Source organism: Thunnus thynnus, chromosome 22 (assembly GCF_963924715.1).
Source record: "Thunnus thynnus chromosome 22, fThuThy2.1, whole genome shotgun sequence".
Lineage (NCBI taxonomy): Eukaryota > Metazoa > Chordata > Actinopteri > Scombriformes > Scombridae > Thunnus > Thunnus thynnus.
In genome coordinates this window covers 16,463,870-16,485,148 of record NC_089538.1, presented here as the reverse complement: position 1 = coordinate 16,485,148, position 21,279 = coordinate 16,463,870, and the positions used below count along the sequence as shown (strand labels likewise).

General features: G+C 41.1%; 2 protein-coding genes and 1 non-coding gene across 3 annotated transcripts; 1 reads left to right on the top strand and 2 right to left on the bottom strand.

Annotated features, from left to right (window-relative positions):
* The first annotated feature begins 492 nt into the window (after positions 1–492).
* ankrd53 (ankyrin repeat domain 53) lies at positions 493–13,430 on the top strand. The gene is made up of 7 exons (XM_067579452.1): positions 493–736; positions 10,710–10,824; positions 11,131–11,218; positions 11,601–11,800; positions 12,104–12,268; positions 12,358–12,478; positions 12,685–13,430. The coding sequence occupies exons 2-7, from the start codon at positions 10,763–10,765 to the stop codon at positions 13,249–13,251; spliced, it is 1,203 nt and encodes a 400-aa protein (XP_067435553.1). The 5' UTR covers positions 493–736; positions 10,710–10,762; the 3' UTR covers positions 13,252–13,430.
* Positions 13,431–14,260: 830 nt separating this feature from the next.
* tex261 (testis expressed 261) lies at positions 14,261–20,938 on the bottom strand. The gene is made up of 6 exons (XM_067579454.1): positions 20,629–20,938; positions 17,136–17,215; positions 16,886–17,039; positions 16,580–16,647; positions 16,388–16,490; positions 14,261–15,526 (listed from the first exon to the last, which is right to left on the bottom strand). Exons 1-6 carry the CDS (start codon positions 20,696–20,698, stop codon positions 15,411–15,413), a joined length of 591 nt encoding a protein of 196 aa, XP_067435555.1. The 5' UTR covers positions 20,699–20,938; the 3' UTR covers positions 14,261–15,410.
* On the bottom strand, positions 15,781–15,853 carry trnak-cuu (transfer RNA lysine (anticodon CUU)). The gene has a single exon. It is a non-coding gene; the product is annotated as a tRNA-Lys (tRNA).
* Positions 20,939–21,279: the final 341 nt, after the last annotated feature.

Genomic DNA, 21,279 nt, shown 5'->3' with positions numbered 1-21,279 from the left:
GTTTCTCATGCCCAGATTTCTTTTCACACTTCAATCACAATTGCGAAGGCGACCCCAGGTCAACCATCTGGAGATACCCTCACCCGACTCGGAGAGGCAAGACCGAGCTTGCTCACAGCCAGGCTTTATGGGTCATACCTCCCCCCCGAGGGCTTACGAACACATAACCGAAACACATGAAGGCTTATACACATGAATATCAACACTTGACAGATGTAAACGCATGAAGGCGCACATATATCACATCTACGCATTTCCAAATGAGATTAAATAAGATCATATAAGGGCGCCCATACGGTATAACATGATACACACATATTCACACATGCAGCCGGTGATAAACATTTCATCTGACAGCATCCAAGCCATATGGCGTAACACCACATGTTGCGACCGATGTCAATGTATATACAAGCGCGACAACGGGGAAACACATAAAAACGTGTGGATGTGTTAAAAACACGTCTGGCATTGTCACGGATACCAACACTCTCACACACACAGAAACTATAAGAGCGTAATACACACTGCACAGTAGGTGTCTGCGTGCAAACTTGGCTGAAAATGCAGAGATAGCCCAAACATGCCAGACGGGATCAGAATCCGCCGCTCTATGCCCTACTGGAGTCCCATCATCACCCAGGACGTTGCGAGACAGTGGGGACCCCCAGTAAGAGGAGCTGGACAGGAAGGGTGGTAGACCTCAGTGTCAGCACTGCAGGTGATGCCAGAGGAGGTGAGGATCACACACACACACACACACAGCTGACAGACACATACGATCACAGACTTACAGTATGTACGAGAGCGGAAATAACAAATGACACTGTTCTTGTTACTGCATCTGATAAGTGTCAGTCTGCTTTTTCACAACCAAGTCGGTCATTTTACTTTTACTTAAAGCTGCTCTGATCAATATTTTTGTCTTAACAATGGGTCCAATACATATGATGTGAAAGGCGTTGATCATAGTGATGAACCCAGATAATTGTTACCCAGCTCCTCAGTTCCCCTCAGCTCTATGAAGCGTTTTAACGTCTTTCAGCTCATTGCTTTGGTTTTCAGAACTAGAAAGAGGTCTGATAAACCCACTGTACGTTACCTGCCCAGAACCAAACTGGTAAACGTAGTGGAGCATTTATCGGCTATCAGATATTTCTGTCAGGAGTTGGTGGAGACAAAAACGGAGCTAAAAGGAGAGTGAATGTTGGACTTACATCCACCAGATACTCAGTAACATGACTAAAATCATAATACCAGTACAAAGATTCTGCTGAGAGCTAATCCCCCCTTAATAAACATACATGAACATTAATCTTAGTTAAATCAACAATATGAAATACAATATACAGCACGGAGTAGGTCAGGGTGGTGGAGGGTGCTGCGACAGCAAACTGTGTAAGCATTAGCATAGTCAGCAGAGAGTAAAAGTGAGTGATGACAAAAGAGGTTATAATGTCCACTCTGTACACCCACATGAGAATGACTGGCCGTGAATAACTAAATGATTATGAACCATATTAGAAACAGCTGACGCCAATCAGCCATTACAAGGGCTGAACTAATGACTGAATCACAAATAAGCCTGAACTGCGGCAGATTGAGTCTACATATGTTGAGCAAGATGAGCACTGACTGTCTATTTACACACAAGATTCACAACAAACATTTTTTTATCATGCATTACATTCATTGGGTGACTTTTTAAAGTGGAGTTTTCTTTGTAAATGGAAGAACTTTGTGTGAACTGTGTGTCCTTGTTGTTTTGCAGCCTGAAATCATAATAGCATTTTCAACACTGGTGGGGTTTTTTGGGGGGGTTTTTTTAACGTGCTGAAAGAGATATTGTTCTCCAACCTCTTGAACTCATGAACCCTTTTCAGAATCAACCTGAAAATGTCAAAACTGCTCGCTGTAGTGCTGAAAAATAAAACTATTTTTCTTTTTGTCCTGAGAAGTATTTCATTTTGACAGTATAAAGCTTTTACCTGACATCAGCAATATCTAGAATGGTTTGTACTTTACTTGAGGGTATTAGCAGGTACCCTTTAAGTATTTTACATATATCATTTACCAAATTAGTATTTTACACCATAGACAAATGAAGAAATTTACATTAGTTTTGATAAAGCGGAGTGTTTCTGTACTCATACACTCATACACACTGATTATTGATGACAAACTGATGTTTAAAGAGAAATTTAATGCAAGCTATTTATCTATGGGTGAATCACAAAATGTAAACTCTTTGGAGTTAAGTTTAGATCTATTCCATGTTAAGTTCAGCTAGATAATACACTCAGGATATCCAGCATCAATAATACAACTATCAGCATGTCATACACAGGGTATGAGGCTATATCCTTTTAGTCTTGTCGACCCAAATGGATTTCACTGTTTCTGCATGTAGCTGCCACACTGCTGAATTATTTAAGGCAGTAATTAGGTGATTGTAGCTACTGTATGTCTCTGGAGAGCAAAGTAACTGTCAGAACGCCTGTTAGGTTTTTGGGATGAGATTATCGGATCAGCTGTCTATCCATCCGTCAGTTTGAAAGACAAACCTCCCTGCAGCCTCCCCTCCCTTTATTGTGTTTATTTTGGCCTAATTTTACCTCCCCGGCTTCATAAAATGAGCAAAATGCAAGCACTTTAATTGAATAGATAAAAAAAAACCTCAGGCAAAAAACACCATTTACACTGTGTGTAGGCCTGTGTGTGTGTGTCTTTCATTTGCTGTCGTATCATGTTTGTCTAAGCAGTGTGTGTACACATGATAAAGTGGCTGACTGTCCCGAAGCTGTTGTGGTATCGCTGTCCCAATTGCATTTGCATTTTCGCGTCATGTTATCTCTACCAACACCACATTTTGCGTATAATCAGGATGCGTGTCACAAGAACAATGGGTTTTGTGGAGCGTTGCCCCGCTGTTGAACCGGGACGAGCCAATGCTCTGTGACCTGGATAGAAGAGGAGAGGCCGCCATATTAGAAGGGGTCACAGTGAAGGGAAAGCAATCACACACACATGCAATGCTTATACCTCATATAAGGATATGTGACAGCACGCACATGCAGTGTTGGCACACACAGGACACATCAGGTACACGGCTATAGCGTGTGTCATGGTGGTTGCATTTCAGCTCATCTCTCAAAGCTTTATGTTCATGTGCAGGTTAATAGTGCAAAGCAGTGATCGCTGCTGCTGTTAAAGTGCAATCTCCTGACAGAAAAGGATTGCATAAAGCACATGTAAATTTGACCTTGTTAATGGTGCTGCTGAGCGGTTGATCTTTGCAGCTTTACACACAACCAGAGTGTGACTTCACACAGCAGCTGAACCATTAAACTCTGAGGTCACGACAAAGTTTGTAAGGTTCATGTGGGAAAGGAAGGAAAATACTTTTTTGTGAGTTTATTCATAAGACTTGGACGTAAGGGGACGCTGCAGTTCTGACCAGCTTACTATGGTCTCATTTACTGATTAAACCTTTAAAGGTTCTCTGTGTAAGAATCAGAAATTCCCTCTCATTAGTGACACCAGTGGCCATTAAGTGAGCTGCAATCTTGTTGCTCATGCTCACTCGCACTGATGGAGTGCGAGCGAGCATGAGGCTATTGCAGGTGATGTGTTTTTCCTCGCTTACACTTCTCATAATAACATAAAAGATCTCTTACACTGTGTTTTGCACCGTGCTTCAGCAAAGCATCTCATCCGAACCGTTATGTGAGCCAATCCGTGGCACCCAACCCGCAAAAATGTGCATTAGTCAACCACCGGAACTTGACCCGCAAACCGCCAACTTTGTTTACCAACCGTGTTTACTAAACACCAGTAGGCTCAGCGAGCTGTGGCCGGGGAGCAACACCCTGCGGTTTTGTTGTAAAATGTGTGGAGGTCGACGGAGCTGTCTCGACCCCCCCAAAAAACAAAGGTACTGTAGCCAGAAACGGTGATAGCTGGCATGGTTAGGCGGCTAGCCACCAGCCAACATGGTAGGTTACAGAGCTGGAGAGCATGGTTTTTGTTGTGGTGGGTGCCCAGTTTGTTGACGTTAGGGGGAAAGAGGCAAGGTACTCGGGAGTGCACATAAATGTAATGTAATGCATGTCTGTTATAAGCCATTAAGAGAAAAAAAGTGGATTTCCAGGTTGTTATAAAAAATCTCACCTCCAGCAGGACACTTGCATGAAAATAGAGCATGAAAAGCCTGTTATCCATACTATAAATGACTAATAACATTTATAACTGTAGATATGATGGCTTATAATGACTGTACTATTAATGACTCGCCAGCTGGACAGCATTTCACAACCTGGCAACCCAAAAGTTGATTTAATTAATGGCTTATAAAACATTAGTAAAGTATTTGATGATCATTAAGTTTGTTATAACTTTAACAACAAACTTACACAACTTCTCAACTGTTTATAAAGGAAGTCTCATTAAAACCGCTACCATAAAAGGTGAATTTCATTTTTATTTACATGTGCTGATATTGCAAAGGAGTATTTTCAGTGGGTTCTTGCTGAAATGTGCATTTTTGAAGTGTCCATGTAACAGGACATGCTGGCCTATACAGGATATAAATGCTGCTACTGCTGCTATTTGCAGTGAAGATTCTTCAATTTTTAATTTCTCTATAAATCAGATTGCTTATGAAAGCATCTCTGAAGCTGGTGGGCGGCTGATCTCAAGTTCTCCGGTTTGCAAACACAGTAGGTCATGCTAATTTACAGGATGAGTCCTTTGGATGTGGGGGATGTCAAGTTGAAGTAGAGACCTACTGTTGCTGATTCTTTACAGGATGCTCGTAGCCGCAATCTCAAAACTCGTACTAAACTGACTTTCTCTTGTAATCAGAATAACTCCACCATGTTTTATTCCAACAACACTCTTAAATATTAGCAGTTGAATTATAACAGAGTGGAGCTTGATGTGATCAGGAGCACAGCCTATGGCAGGCAGGCTTAGAAGATGTGACAACCAACAGATGGATAGACTCCCCCTCAGGTTTGACAGAGGAGAGACGAACTGCCCTCTTGAGAATAATCACAACACACAAGTAAATAAAATGGGACAGGTCTGCCATGAGCTAGTTTGATCCAACATATTCACACACTCTTTTATTCATCTTCCGCACTGCCTCTACTTCCTTTCCTTTCCACCTCCACCTCTGCAGCATTGACCTTTAAGGCCTCCCTTCTCCCTTTTTCTCACAATTTCAGTCTCTTTTTATCTCTCTCTCCCTCCCTCTGGTTGTTTCTGCTGAGCTGTGAGGACTGAGAAGAACGTGTCTGATGGATGTGAAGGGGAAAAGCTCAGGATCATGTGAAGGTGTGATGACAGGGGCCCTTAGGGGTGAAAGAGCATGACCAGCCAAAGGATGAAGGGAAAAGCAGCAACAGGAACGAGTCAGGATAAACACATTTGACTCATATTTGTGGAGGAACACCTTCAATAATGGCTGAAAGAATCTAATTGTCCAGTGGCTCAGCTGTTTGGTCATTGAAAGGTGCAAAATATTTGCACTCTGCCGTAAAAGAATTCATACACTTGACTTGGAGAATAATGTAGTCACAGAGGCATTACTCATGTTGTATGCTCCATGTGCTACAACTGCACACGTAAGCATGTACCTCCTCTGGTTTGACACTTTAGTAACGCACATGTGGCACAAAAATGTCTTTTAGACGGGGATCTACTCACAATTCATTTATCTCACTGTCATTTGATCTGATCATACCTGTCCGTGGCAGAACTCTGCTTCCTCTCCTCTCTCCTCTCCTCTCCTCTCCTCTCCTCCTTTATCCTCTGCCACCCCCCACCCACACAACCCATCGCCTCCATCCTTGCCCTAAACAGGCCCTGGTACAGCACAGCGCCTGTGTGTGCAGCGATGCTGAGGGAGGTCGCCGTGCGGTCACTGCGCAAAGCCTGGTTGCATTGTGACTTGGAGCTGCAGAATGTGCCATGGTGCATTAGCGCGCTGCCGCCTGGCTGAGCATGAGGCACAGAGAGAAAGAGAGAGAGAGGAGGAGGAGGAGGAGGAGGAGGAGGAGGGGGGAAAAAAGGAGAGAGATAGGAGGAGGAGCTAAGGGATGGAGTAAAAGTCAAAAAAAGATGGGGAGGCAAAAGGAGGAGGAGGTTTGGAAGAAGAAGGAGGGGTAAGGACGATAAGAGGAGCGAGGGAGGAGAGAAAGAGAGAAAAGTGAGGGCATCAGCGCACTTACAGAAGCAGAGTTCAGGAGCCCCAGGGGCACAAGGTCCTTGTAAGGTGCCTCATCAAATATAAAGGCATGTTGAGGCTGTGTGTTCGCTCTGGTATCTACTCCTCATCTTCTCTTTCTCTCTGTTTTCTCTCTCTCTTTTGCTCACTTCCACTTTATTCCTTCTTTTGTCATTCTCTTCCTCTGTTTCTCCTCTTACATCACTTGCTTATTGCTTCTCTTTTACATCACTTTTCTCTCCTCTTGAAGATCTCACCGGCCTCAATTATAAAAACTTTTACACTCCATATTTCCCTTTTTAAAATACTTTTTAACCTCCAGCTTTTTTTCTAAAAATGACAGCCGTATCATCAATATTTTTAACTAGGAAATAATTATTATTATTAGGAAATAAGCAAAAAAGACAATCTTGATTTCACAGTTAACTCAATATATTTTAATCAGGCTTCATTGGTTCACAGCATTTCCAAACCCACAGAGCAGTCCCATGTGCACTGATAGCCAATTGGTCAGGTGCCACTAGCCAAGCAGAAGCTCTTATTGCACCACCAATAAAAACAGATGGGATGTGATTGAATGATGTAAAGGACCAATGGGAGAGCCCGCCGAAGGCTGCTAGGACATGAGCTCATTTTCATCCTCGCCCTAAGCAGGTTTAGACAGCTCTGATCGGTCCGTCTGCTCTGCACCAACTGGATGTGCTGTAGCTAATGCATGCGTGCGCTCCCTCTGCATGTACACACACACACGTTTCCTTGTACTTTTGAATGCGCTGTGCATTTCAGAGTAGCAGAGAGAAATTTAGAGGGTACATCATTGAACTAAGAGTCACATCTGTCACAAAAACTGCTGCTTTCATCTACATTTTGTGCAGAATGAGCCGCACACAGTCGTAGGACAGAAAGCTTTTAAAGATTTCGAAGCTTTTAAGGGAGTACGCGCTCACATGCAGGCTGAACTTGACAGTGCAATCAAACACGCACACTCAACTGTCAGAAGGAAAGAGGTCATGTCGGGGGTTGCCGTCCAGGGACTTGCGCTGAAAGTCAAACATGAAAGAGCTCTACACCGACGGCTCCGTACAACCTTCATGACATGTGACCGAGGTCAAAGGAAGCCACTAAGGCTGCAGCGGGGCTGCGCTGCTCTCTTACTATTAACCCGTATACACTCACAAGAACACACATTAATGTACACACACACACAAGGTTCACACACTCTCTCTGTGCACACACACACATGCATGTGTCACCGCAGCAGCAGCGCGGCTGTGCTGTGATAAAGGCGAAAGCTCCGGGGGCTTCGGAGGTCGGGGCAGGAAGCAGGGGTCCGTGGCCCGTCCTTGACCCTCCACTGGACCCTGATCGCTCTGACAGACAGAGACAGAGAGGATAAAAGGGCATGTCACAAATTAAAGGACAGAATGTGCCGCTATACTGCTGCAAGCTGGGAGTTTTACAGTTGAGGGAAATGTGGGGATTTATAGTTTTACTGGCAAAGACTTAAAGTTTTAAATTATACAAGATGACTGAGTTATGACACTTAATGCACCGTAACCAACATTATGAGTAATGTTGGCCGATTTAACATTATCTTCACTTACTTGTCTCATTGTTGGGTTACAGCTGCCTGGTTCCAAATGCAACCACTGATTATGTCTACTAAGTTTGAAGAAAATTAACAAACAAAAGTCCTAGAAAACAAAACCTAACAAAAAACCCCATCAAAATAAATCCAGTGTCAAAGTTCACTCTTCTATGTCGAAATAGAAATTTGACAAAAAGGAGTCGCTCACAGAGACTGAGGACAGTTTCCCAGGTTTCATTGTTAAAACTGAGTGGAAACAATTAAAGAGTTTTAAAAAAACCCTGCATTGCAGAACCACTCCAAGGTCTTAGAGGCGGCCCTTCATATTGGGGCGGTGACATGCAGTTCACTATGGCGGAGACACGTCATTTCCAGTAAGGCGTGTCCTTGACAAAATGTAAGGGACGTAGGTTTGTTAGTGGCTGTTCTCGCCACTGTGCATTTAGAAATCCCCAGACTTCAGTAGGTGGAGATCTATGATGTCTTGTATTGTGAGACAAGCAGATTATTATCTCCATGACAACAAACTCCATCCACCTACGTGCATAAAGACCCTGAGGTGTGGTTGAATGCCCTTGAAAAAGCTAGTGAGCGGACCTTAAGATGAGATTTTTATGTTAAATTTTAAAAAAAACAGGAAAAAATTTCAGTAATTGTGAATGTGATGAGAATTTTGACGTTTTACTGTTTTTCTGTGAGCACCATCATATATGTGTGTTCTTTTTACTGTAGTTTTATCCCTTTTTTATGTTTTTTGCTTTATTTTGAGGTATTTTCAGGGGAAGGTTTCAGAAAAATGGAAGAAAAAACATGTAACATGTAAATGTGGCCTGATTCCCACATCAGTAAAACTTTTTAAAAATGTTTAAATAAGCAAATGTTTATCCAAGTATCAAATGTATACACAGTAAAGAGAATGTGACTGCTAAGTTTAATGTCATTTTGATTTGGATCAAGGATGTTTGACACTGAATGGATTAAGGGAATTTTGACATGTAAAATTGTTATATTTAAAATTGTAGCATCCCCATGTGGCCAGACTTTCCATTCTCTTTATATCACTATCTCACAGAAAAGTGATCAAGTGTACAAGAAAAGCAAAAATAAGGACCCGAAAGTTAGATCTTAAAGCAGATTTACGTGATTCTGAAATGTTTTATCCCCTCACTTTGACTCTGACTGCTCAAATTTGCAAAAAAAAAAAAAAAGTACAAACACAACAATACTATAGCCTGTCTGCCATGACACACATTGTTCTCCACAGCGTACGTGCCCTGCGTAGGGCCATCCATCACGCTCAGTTCAGTCAGGGGTCAAGTGGTCAATAGCTGTGATCAGAGAGGCCTGCTGCCCGATCAACCCATCGACCCCACAGCTCCACAGAGACATGGAGAATATAACCGTTCCAATTCATATCAGCTTCACGCGTGGCTGCATGTCTGGGGTGCAGAGGGAACAAACGAGGCTCTCGCAGCATTGGCGGGATTGATCTGCTTTACTCAGGCCAAGTGCGAGCAGCCAATCCTAACGCAGCGTCAATACGAGCGCATCAGGGATGTATGAGGAGAGAGCTGCGGACTCATGGGAGGGAGGAAGTATCCATTTCTGCCGTGCCCGCAGCCACTCATCTGCCTGTATCTGTCACAAACTATTACAATGACTCAGATATAAACATGTGTTAGAGAGTATGCTGTATAAGGAATTGGTTGATTTTATTTTTCAGTTTTATTCAAGAGATGAAAGAGCAGCTGGCAGTTACATGATGATGAAGGCTGTTTATAAGAAACATGTTTAGCATAGCTGCTGCATAAAAATACTCTAATATCAGCTGACGGTTCCTTCAGTTTCTCAGCTTCTTCTAACTTTTCTTTATCTTCAACAAAAGTATGATTTAAAAAAGAAGGATGTTCACTTCTTTTAAACAGTCTAAACTTAAATCTAGTTTTCAGTTTCATTAACTCTCATCCTACCAACATATTTAACATACAAGGAGCACTGACTGGGGACCCCAAGAATAAACTACTGTTAGAAACAACCATCATAGCAAAATATTAACTTATTTCTTCTCAAAACATTATTAGTTATGTAATTAATGTCATCTGAAAAAACCCTAGAGTATTATTATTATAGGAAAGTTACTGTTAGTTTGCATATTGTGTAAAATGAAAATATATACTTTTATTTAATGCAAATTGCAGCTTTTATCCCAAGTACAATCTCTCCACAAAGCCTTCAAAATGACTGACAGAGTGCCCCCACCCCCCATGATAGTGTGCGCTACTTTAAATTAGGACCCATAGCAAAGATGAAGTCAATAATCATCATTTGGGTGCTTTTGATTGGGGTGCCCCCAAGACCCCAATACATTGGTATTTATAAAAAGCATTAATTAGAGCAGAAACAGAAAACAATGATATGAAGTCATTAGGAACAAATTGATTGACAAAGTCATGAAAAATTGGAATGACAGAATAAAGCGCCTGTGAGATATAGAAAAGTAAACCTCTGGGGTCTGCAGGTACCTCAGTAGGTAGGATTAAGGTGAAAATAATATAGAAAAGTGGACACAACATAAAAAGTTTGGAGGTGCTGTATCATGACACTACAGTACAGAAACAAGAGAAAGAAAAATACTATATTTTTTCCATATGGTATTTTTCAGCTGCTCAAACAAATTTGCCCTTATCAAAATTATGTTAGAAATTGTATAGAATACTATACAAACAAGCTACTTAATATGTGGATGTAGAATAAAATCTTACAGGAACGTTATAGCATCATAAAAATATATCTTTATAAATATATAATATATTAAGATTGACTTAATTTACTGTGTGCCTCAGTTATAAGTGATATTATATATATAAATAATATATGTTATCACTTTTTCAGTTACTTGTGACTGAGTTGCCAACCGTTGCTGGTTACCGGGTTACATCGTTTCTATGGTAACCATGGAACTTGTCAACAAACCCGAAAAACGGAGACGTTGGAGATGTGAAAACTGGTAAATATTCACAATTTAAGTGTAGCCATGAATTTATATAAACTTGTGTGCATTAGTTAAGACAGCTGCGGATTTTTTGTGCTACAATGTGATACTTTAATGACCTTATTGAGCGTGTTTCACTCGCCAAAAATCACTATATAACTACAGATGTTGTGGCTAATGTAGCTAGCAACATTTGTTTGTGTGTTTTTATCGCAACAAATATCAGGGCTTCGTCAGTTTAAAATTGACTGTAGGGCAGTTTAGCTTTAACTTAACCCATTTACAACCACGTTTCTAAGCTATTATGGTTCTATCTTGCAGGAAAGTTACTCACATAGCTCCCCCAAACGGGCACACGTTTCCAGCTGTTGCTTCTGCGACTGTGGTCAATCTGGAGCCGGACAGACAGGTAAGTTATTTAACATTACAGTATAGTCAAAGTCTGACATACTTCCTAGTAGTGTTGGTTCACTATAGTGTTCACTCCTGTAGCATAAAAAGCATGTAACGCATGGAGGATGTAGTGCTGAAACAAGGTACCTCAACCATTAACTTAAAGTCCCCTTCCACTCAAAAATGTGTTTTTCTTTTTGTTCCCATAGTTGAATGTGTGAGCTTCACTGTGCAGAATGATGTATATGTGCAGACACTAGAAGACTGTCAAGGGTTGCATATTTCCCTTCAAAATGTATAACAGTAAAATCACACAATTTAACTAACAGTAGCCTTCTTACAGTAGAAAGTAATGTTGAGATGATCCTTCGTGCTTGTTTTCATGTTTTCTCCTTCAGGGTCTGTCACCGCTCCACGTGGCCTGCATGTGCGGTAAACTGGCTACTGTTCAGCTACTGGTGGAGTCCAGGCTGAGCTGTATCAATAGTAGTGGTCCCCAGGGTCGCCGTCCCATTCACATGGTCCTGTCCTCCCGGAGTTCACCCAACACCTCAACCTGTCTCAGATACCTGCTGGAGAACGGGGCCGACATCAACGTGTAGGGGCCTTTCTCTGTCTATTATTCTTCCATGCAGGTTTTTATTTTCTATTTTAGAAGTTCATACAATTTTTCTCAGCTGGATGCTTGCTTTTTTTGAACTCATATTACCAAAGTAAAGCGTTTTTAAAGGGAAGCTTGAAGTAGAAAGTGTAAATACCAGAGTGCAAAAGTAAAATTATGATTAAAATGAGTTTGTAGCTGCTGCAAGAGAGATAATGATGATGATTATGATGATGAGAACAGCAACAGTGATGATGAAACTGAAGATAATGACGTTTTTTTGTTGTTTTTTTCTACCAGCACCACAGATGCAGGGCAGACCCCTCTGCACCTGGCTGCCTCTGAGGGCCTTTTGGACTGCACAGAGATGCTTGTGCGGGCCGGAGCAGATGTTTTGGCCCAGGACTGCATGGGACACACACCTCTGGACTTGGCTCGCTTCTGGTGTCGCAGGAAGGTAGCAAGGTAATGAGCCAAAGGACTAATTCATACCAAAATGAGAGTTCAATTCAAACATTTCAGTAAAAATGGACTCCTTCTATGTGTTTGTGCAGGTATCTGAAAAACTGCATGTGGCAGGCAGATAAAAAGAAAGAAATGGAAGAGAGGAAGCAAGTTCAAGCTTTATACAGTGATCTTGTGGATATGTGCAAACTAAACCGTCTCAATAAAAAGGTTAGTAAACAACAAACTATAAAGTGTAAGATGTCAGTTAACATAAATAATTTATCAGTGCAACGTCAGACAGTATTTTTGGTTCTCTCGTCATGCGATAATGACATTTGCACATCTGCAATGAATAAAAAAAAAAACATAAATCTATAAATTCTCCACATGCAAATACACTTAACTGGTCTTACTCTCTCCATGTCTGATTTCAGACACTTATAGATGAGAAAATGGCAGACTGGGCACACAAGAAAAGCTTGCCCCTCCTAAAGGATTTCTCCCCAAGGGTCTTAGTGAGCCAGTACCATACCCAGTGCCTCTCATCAGATCAGGACAGGTCTCCTCTAAAACATGCCAAGAGCCTGTGTAAGCTCCAGGCAGGACGCCCTCAGGAGGACACGTGCACCTCCACCAAACCACCTCCGGCCTCAGCCTCCAGGCCGTGGACCATCTACACGGGCCTCCAGCCAGAGAAACCCCCCAGAGAGCCAGACCTCCGGAGCCGCGTCACATTGTGGAAGGACGGCAGCAGCAGGCAGCCTCAGTACACCACCAAGTGGGACAGTACACCTCGCGCCGCCCCTGACCTGCCTGTGGATGTCCTTGAGAGGGTGTTGTTTCCCAGAGCCTTCCCTTCCAGGATCGCCTCCCCTCGACACTTCGAGCCTCAGGACATTCTGGAGATCCAGCACCGAGGATGCCCCCAGGGGAGCAGCACATCCCCCTGGACAGAGGTGGCCATGCACCTGGCTGAGGTGCTGGAGCCTGGACACTACTGAGCATCCTGCTCTGTACTGGAGGAGCTTCAACTAGACCTGAAGAAATGCATTAAAATGCATCTTTTTCATTCATTTTTTCATTCAAATTAAAACGGAGGTGTAAACGTGAAATGGTTTTTACATTTAAAATATCTTCATTTTTATAACAAATGAGGAGAAATTTACATAGAAATATAATTAGAGAATTTTATTTTTGAAAAAACATGTATAAATTACTGATATATGTCTGGTAGTGTCATCAGAAGTACTAACAGGCATAAAAGCAAAGTGACAAAATTAAGAAAATGCCACACACTCCAGATTCTGCACCTCCAAAAAAACAGGGGTGAGCGAAAGGTGAGAAAACCTCAGTGAACTGGGTCACCTGTCACAGATGCATCTCTGCACTTTCACTGATCCCCCCCAGGGATCTGACTCGGGATCCAGGTGAGGGCTTGTCAACAGCATGGGTGTGCGCGCGTCATAACTGCGGGTTGCAGCCTGTCAGCTAAAGGTGTGTGTTTGTGTGTGTGTGTGTGCGTTGCAGGGTCACGGTTTTGTCTTTTTCCTTTACTTCATGAAGCACTTCACACCTCAGTGGGGGTCAAAGTGCACACTAGCCTCAACCAGGTGCACCCGCTGTGACCGAGCCACATGAGACTTGGATAACATGACAGTCTGGTGCACGCGCACGCACACACACAGACACATATATCCTAGAAGGAGTGTTCAGATGGCAGATCTATTTTTACTGCAAATAAAAATTTAACACTGAATGGATGAATTAATCAGATTTAATTGAAAATGTGGCTCTATCCAAGTCGTTTTACCTTAATTCTTTTGAACACCAACCTGTGAAAAAAGCATTTAATTTGAACAAAATCTCTTTTATTGTATCATAGAGTCCTGTGCATACCAGCCTACAATAAAAATCACACTCAGTAATTGATAAAAGGAATTTCAGATCCCACTTAACGACCTCTTTAATAGTACTTTTATCAAACCACTTCAGCAGCTTTTGTCTCCCAACACCCTTTAAGCTTACAAAGACTCATTGCACAGCTTTGATCATAAGTGTTTTCATTTGTCTTTGATGTCAGGTTTACTCACCGATCAATGTACAAAAAAGTGTTACTGTGGATTCTTAAAAACGGTCTAAAAAAGACGGGCAGGTTGCAGACTACAGCGCTGTTGATTAATGAAGGTGTAGACGCAGATGAGAAAACAAAAAAAAAAAAACTCACATAGCTCTTTTTTTTTTTTTTTGTGGCCACATGCCAATGACTCGGAGTGAGGAGAGATCCTCCAGAGCTCACCTTAATTTGTGGGTGTTTCACTTGTAAAAAGTAAGAAAGTGCCTTTATTACCCCCTTTTATTAGACAGAGTATTTATATCATGTCACACCTTGTAATCGGAGCAGGATGTCAGCTGATAACAACTTAGAGACACGTAGACATTGCTTTTGCTCATTTAAAATAATCCTAATAAGCACTTGCATGGCGACCTGTGGCATTTTTTTCCTGCAGCTGGTTTGCCACTGAAACACTTTCTAGGGTCGCTTAACACCAAAAAAAAAAATCCAAGTTTGGACTTCAGGATTCAGCCGAAAAGGACTTTTTAATCTGTCTCACTTATCTCCAAGCCACTGTTTGTCATCTGAGGAGACTTTAAAAGTTTTTACTCGTCGATTTTGGTCTCCTGATGCAGATGTCATCTCAAAATCGATAATGATGTACCTACCAAAGTCCAAATTTATAGGTATTTGGTGGTTGTTAATTTAAGACACATACATACTTTAATACCAACGTTTAAAAAAAAAAAAAAATGGAGGAGTCCAACGTGACGATAAGAAAGCGTTGCGCTACAGACGAGATCCCCCCCCCCTCAGTAAGGTCTCTAGTAGATGTTGTTGGCAGTCAGTACAGACAAACAGAAAGACAAAGACAGACGAACATGGCCTGTGTAAACTCGTCGGCTCGTCCGGCAGCAGGAAGCTCTGTTCCGTTCATTGGTCCGTCCTCTTCAAGTGCTCTTCCTCCCACTGCTTCATCATCCGCTTTCATTTTAGTCCCATCCAGAAACCATTTCCACAGTCCTTCCTGCTTCCCCTTCCATCTCCTAGCGTACACACACTCACACACCCCCGAGCCCCCTAAGGCTGCACCCCGAGTCCAGCTCCTCAGTACATTTTCTGTCGGCTGGGCAGCACTGCCTCCTTGAGGAAAGAGAACACGAGGAGGATCCCAGACCTCTTCCCCCTCTTGCCCTTGGTGAAGTAATTAGACACCACATCATCTAAAAAAAAGAATAGAAAAGGCTGTTATTAACTATACAATAAATATCTATACCTGCTTAACACTGGGAGAGAGACAAGTTCCTGTGATTGATTACTGATTAAAGTCTCTATTATTGGGTTTTCATACTGCACTGAAAACTGGAAGGTAGAAAATAAATACAAAAATGCACAATGAGCCTTACGAAGTGGCTGTCAGTAATATAAAAATGATGAGATGTGTTGTGTAAAGATTAACCTTAATGAAAAAGTCCTGCGCCCAACGTGGGGCTCGAACCCACGACCCTGAGATTAAGAGTCTCATGCTCTACCGACTGAGCTAGCCGGGCTATTATTAGCCGGTGGGCTAAACTTGATATGGTCCTTTAAAAAGACACTTCATTACAGAACACTTCTGACATTATAAAGTGTCACCTACCTAAAACTTTCTAAACTCCTTGAGGAACTTGCTTGAGACATGTAATCCTTTCAAAATATTTTTAAAAGTATGTTTTCACACAAATCACAAAGTAAAAGGTTAAACATCTGGTTGTGCAACTCCACTGTCGGCTACAGTACATCTTACTAAACAAGTGCCATTCAGAGGTTTTAATACATCAGGACGCTTCAAATGAAGTGCTTGTCAGGTTGCAGAATAGTGTCTTACATCATCAATGTAAAATTGAGTGCAGCAGAATAAAACCTTTCGGAGGCTGCCCGAAAGCATCCTCCGTATTTTTACGATTCCTTGCATCATGTCAGTAACTATGATGACATGAACACTTTTGCCTTTAGTTTGTTTAAAGCATACTGAACTCTTAACAGCTATCAACGCTGCGATCGAAAACGCCGTCAATCTGAGGATTACTCTGTGTGAAGCTCACCTCCTTGCTGCACGGTGGATGGAAGCACATTTTCTCCCGCTGACAGTGACACAAAAAAGGCGAAGGGGATCACCCACAGGCAGATGGTGAAGTACGCCAACACCTGAGGCCAGTCGGGAAGATAATTAGACAAGAACAAGACAAGATATATCTAAAAAAAAAAAAAAAATCATACATCTGAAATGAAATTACCTCTGAGAATGGATAATACTCTTGTGCAAAGTACTGGAAGGCCATGTAATGGTTCACCACGACCAACACTGCAGCGTGAGGACGAAAGGAAAAGAAACAATGTTGAAAAAAGTAAAGCAGGACATTGATTCAGCTTTCTGCATGATAATTCCACACAGGATTATCTTGCTTTTTGAAGAAAGAAGCTGTCTTTAGATGGTTGTGAACACCATCCTTAACGTTCTATTAACCTCTTACATTTTAAGTGACACTTTTAAGAAATAAAAAACAGGCAAAGGAGCCGTCTCCTGTGTCTGTCGTTCGTACCGCAGGAGAGGATGAAGTTAGGGGAGCTCAGCAGTATGTAGGGGAAGGTCTGCAGGAGGCCGAAGTACACCAGGTTGGTGAAGAGGCCGACCGCCACCATCAACACCGGGAAGCCTTCAAAAATGTAAAGACCTGCCAACACGCCTGTCGAAAACTGGACACATTCACGCAAAACAGTGAAACAACCGTTAGCTGCATCGTTTCTATAGAATATTCTTAAAAGCAAAAGGGATAAGAAAACCTGTCTTACCATAATCATGTACTTTATTATTCGACTGGTGGCTACTGTGTATTCTTCTATTAGTTCTGCCAAGTAGTACAGGCCAGCAGCTGGAGGAAGATAAAACGATGAGCGACCACACAAGAAAAACAACAGAGCAAATATGTTTCATCATTGGAGCTGGACACATAATCAGCTGTTACATAGAGCTCTAAAAATCAGATTAATGGATGAAGAACCTATGTTCATCAACAGAGTGATAACAGAATTACAGTCTGCCGTTTATGCAAAACCACACAAACCAAATAATATCACTTCTATGGAGCAATTTCATAAAAACAACAAGCAGCACGGAGGAGAACCCATGTGAAAGGAAGACTAAACGCAGCCAAACTTCTGTTATGATTTGGCGCTCTATAAATAAAATTGACTTGACAAATAAAAAAAGGGTCAAATTATTTAAAACATGTATGCCAGAGGTGACTGTTAACAGAGCAGAGGCTCATGGGAGAGTCTGTGCTTCATCACGCAATAGCAATCTGCACTTTCCGAAAGAGAATAGGAAGAAAAAGAGGAGGAAGAATAATGAGGGTAGACTGCTTTGCACTTTTGAACTCCACTTTGAACTGCTTGAACTGCTTGCACGAACAAGCTCTGATGTCAGCCACCGAGCGCGCGCACACACACACATACACACACACACACACACACACACACAGACACACACACACATTTGCCCTCAACTTTGTTCCTTCTCTTAGCACTGCACATCTTGTCACAATAAATAATGAATTAAAAAAAAAAAAAGAACTTCTGCCATTTATTGAAATTAAAGCGCTGCCTGGCGGGGTTTCTAACGAACCTTAATGATTAATCAAAAGGTTTCAGCTATCAGACATTATTAGCTTTAGGAAGCAACATATGGGCAGAAATATGTCACTAGAAACTGAATCTGAATCACATAATTTGAAGTTGAATTTATTAGTTTCAATTCCAATAAAGTTGAAACTGAATGAAACTGTGTTCAGTTGCTCTGAAACTGTATTTGATCCTCACTGAAAATTCAACTCTCTCTATATAGACTTCCACTTTCAGTTCTCGTAATTCGAATCCTGTTTACTGAGACACACATCAAGTCGTTGAGGAAGAGCAACCAAGTGAAGATTCACAGACGTCCTTTTCATGTACTTTAACGACTATTTTCTCTCGATGATGTCAGCGGCCAATGGGAGCTACATATTTCAAAAGTCTAAAGTGTTTTCTCTATTCTGTGTAACAACTGTAGTTTTGCTGTTTTAGAGAAAAATAACTTTAATCTTAAGAGTTTGAGTTTTGCACCAGATCCGTCGCCATGGTAACATTTTGGCCTCAGTGGGCTTCTGTTAATACTAATCGTATCGTAAAAGGATTGAGTTCATTTTTGAAATTGCGTGAAAATTCCCTTCAGTTCTCTGGACATGATTCTCCGAGCTGAACGCCACCGGTTTCCTGAATGTTGAAGAACGATCGAAGGCTCGATTCACAGGTTTGTATAAACATATGAATCCGCACGTGATCGCTCTTCCTCAACAGCAGGATGTGTGTCTCAGTGAACTGAAACTGAATTGTGAGAACTGAAGTTTCAGAACAAATGACTTTAATTTTATAATATTATTTTCAGTTTCAAGTTTACTGGAAGTCAGTTTCAAACTAATAAATTCAACTTTAAATTATGAATTTCAGATTCAGTTTTAAACAATACAAATTTAAATATTGTGATTCAAATTCAGTTTCTAGTGACACATATTTCTGCCCGTAGCAGCACAGGTGTCAGCCAGATATATGTGATGATATCTGTGATTTTGAGTCACTTAATAAAACTGTCTACACTGAATTACCTTTTTCACCGGAAGCATTTCCACTTATAAAAGCACAGGTGCCATTAAAAACATGATTAATAACTGGATGACATTCAAGTGAGCCACTTCCTGGATCCTGGTATTATTAGAGCTGGCTCACTGTCAAAGCTGATTGGGGCACTTGAAGTTTATAATGGAGACATTGTTAATGTTATCAAGTTACACCTGTTATTTTCCTGCTAGGACAAGTCTAAAGATCTGCTGTTGTGAAACGTGATTGTTGAATTTCCTTTCATTTATGTAATAGAATAGTTTATATGTGTGTTCCTCTATAGTCGATGTGAGTGGCTACACTATTATTGACTTTACTATTAGAATAGTTATTCACAGGTTGGTTGTTAATACCCATCCCTAATTAAACTTGCTCATACTGGTGGGAAGATATTAGAGCGGCAACAATTAGTTGATTAATCGATTGACAGAAAATTAATTGGCAACTATTTTGATCACCAACGAATCGTTTTGAGGCCTTTTTTTAAGAGGAAACACCCAAATTCTCTGGTTCCATCTTAAATGTGAAACATTTTTCCTTTAGTCCTCAATGACAGTAAACTGTTAGTGTCACAGAAGACTAAAGAAGCCAGAATTCATATTTAAGAGGCTGGATTCAGAGGATTTGGACTTTTTTCTTAGAAAATAACTCAAACCAATTAACCGATTATCAAAAACACTGGCGATTAATTTCATAGTTGGCAACTAATCAGTTAATCAACTAATCATTGCAGCTCCAATTAAATGAATATTCTAAGAAATAACTTCATCTATGGTGTTACATCCTTTCAGTCAGACTCAGATTTTGGTTTTTGTGGCCATAAATGTAAGATTTAGGGATAATATTTCTTAATTATGATCAATAAAAGTTTCTCCTACTGCCTTTGTGATAGAGACAATAAGCGCCACACCTGGCAGCTGCAGCAGGTGTTACGTGGCCAGGTAACTATCTGACAACGTGGACACACACACACACACACACACACACAGGCTCTTCTAGCCTCATGTTAGGTAGCTTGCTTGTCTACTAACCTCCTATATTATAATCTAACGCTTTAATGTAAACAAACGACGATGCAACTAGTTAGTAAGATGTAAGGTGAGCTAGTTCACATTAACTTGCTGAATGAGGATTGCAGCTACGTAAAAATAAACCTTATCTATGATATGGTGTGACCACACTATCTGCTGATGCATTGACTCATTGATAATATGAAGCCTATCGATAAACCATAGCTAGATATTAGCTGGCGTCATATCCAGTCCAAGTGTTCCTCATGCTTTAAGAAAACGTTTTACAAATGAACAGCTGCCAGTATTTAACTTCAATACGTTATTATACACGCAGACTGAAAATATGTGTGGTTATAATTTTAGATAAATAGCAAAATAACATTTATAACTTCCTATAAGGGAAAGCTAGCTAGCTAACCAGCTAACCTGTATTTCAGTGAACTGACACACTTAACTTGTTTACTCTTAGGCAAACATCAAAGTTTGCATGTGTCATTTAATACTGTAGCAACAGTAAATCTCAGCTTTGTAAAACCGGGAAGATAAATTGTGCAACTTGGTCCGCTAGCATTAGCAAGCAGACATTAGCTCGCATTAGCAACTTCTGAGCATGAACTCACCTATTGCAAGAGTGACGAAGGATATCTGGATCACCAACGACAACCAGCTCAGTAAATAAATAAACCACATCCTTCTGCATATGAAACAACACACAAAAAAATATGAAAATAATACAGGAAAAATAGCTGCTAACTCGGGCTGGAGCACCGGGTCAAAGTTCCTCCCCCCTCTGTTATGCTAAATGCTAGGTTGGATCAGCCGGAGACGAACTCTCGCGAGGTTAGGGTTAAATTTAGAGTTAGGTTACTATTATGGTTATGGTTAAAATCTCGCGTGAGTGTCTCAAATCGTCCCTCCTAGCAGCAACCGTGGATGTGATACATCATCAATGGCACCAACCCTCTGTTGTCACTGCCGGCTGAGCACAGCAGCGAAGAAGGGCTTCACCTCAAGAAAAGACAGGTTTCTTTCGGTTGTAGTGCCATCTCTGGTCGGAGGATAAGTGCAAAACTTTGACAGATGACTCAAATCCTCTCAGAAATAAAACTTAATATTTTACAGAATGTATAAAATTTACTTCATGAGTGCACAAAAAGAAAAATCAGGGATGAAAAGTTAAAATAAACCTCTTGATTATTGATATTCTGTATTATTCTGTAGGGTGAATTAGTGTAATGTGGGACACCTAAGATCAAATGCATCTATCTCTT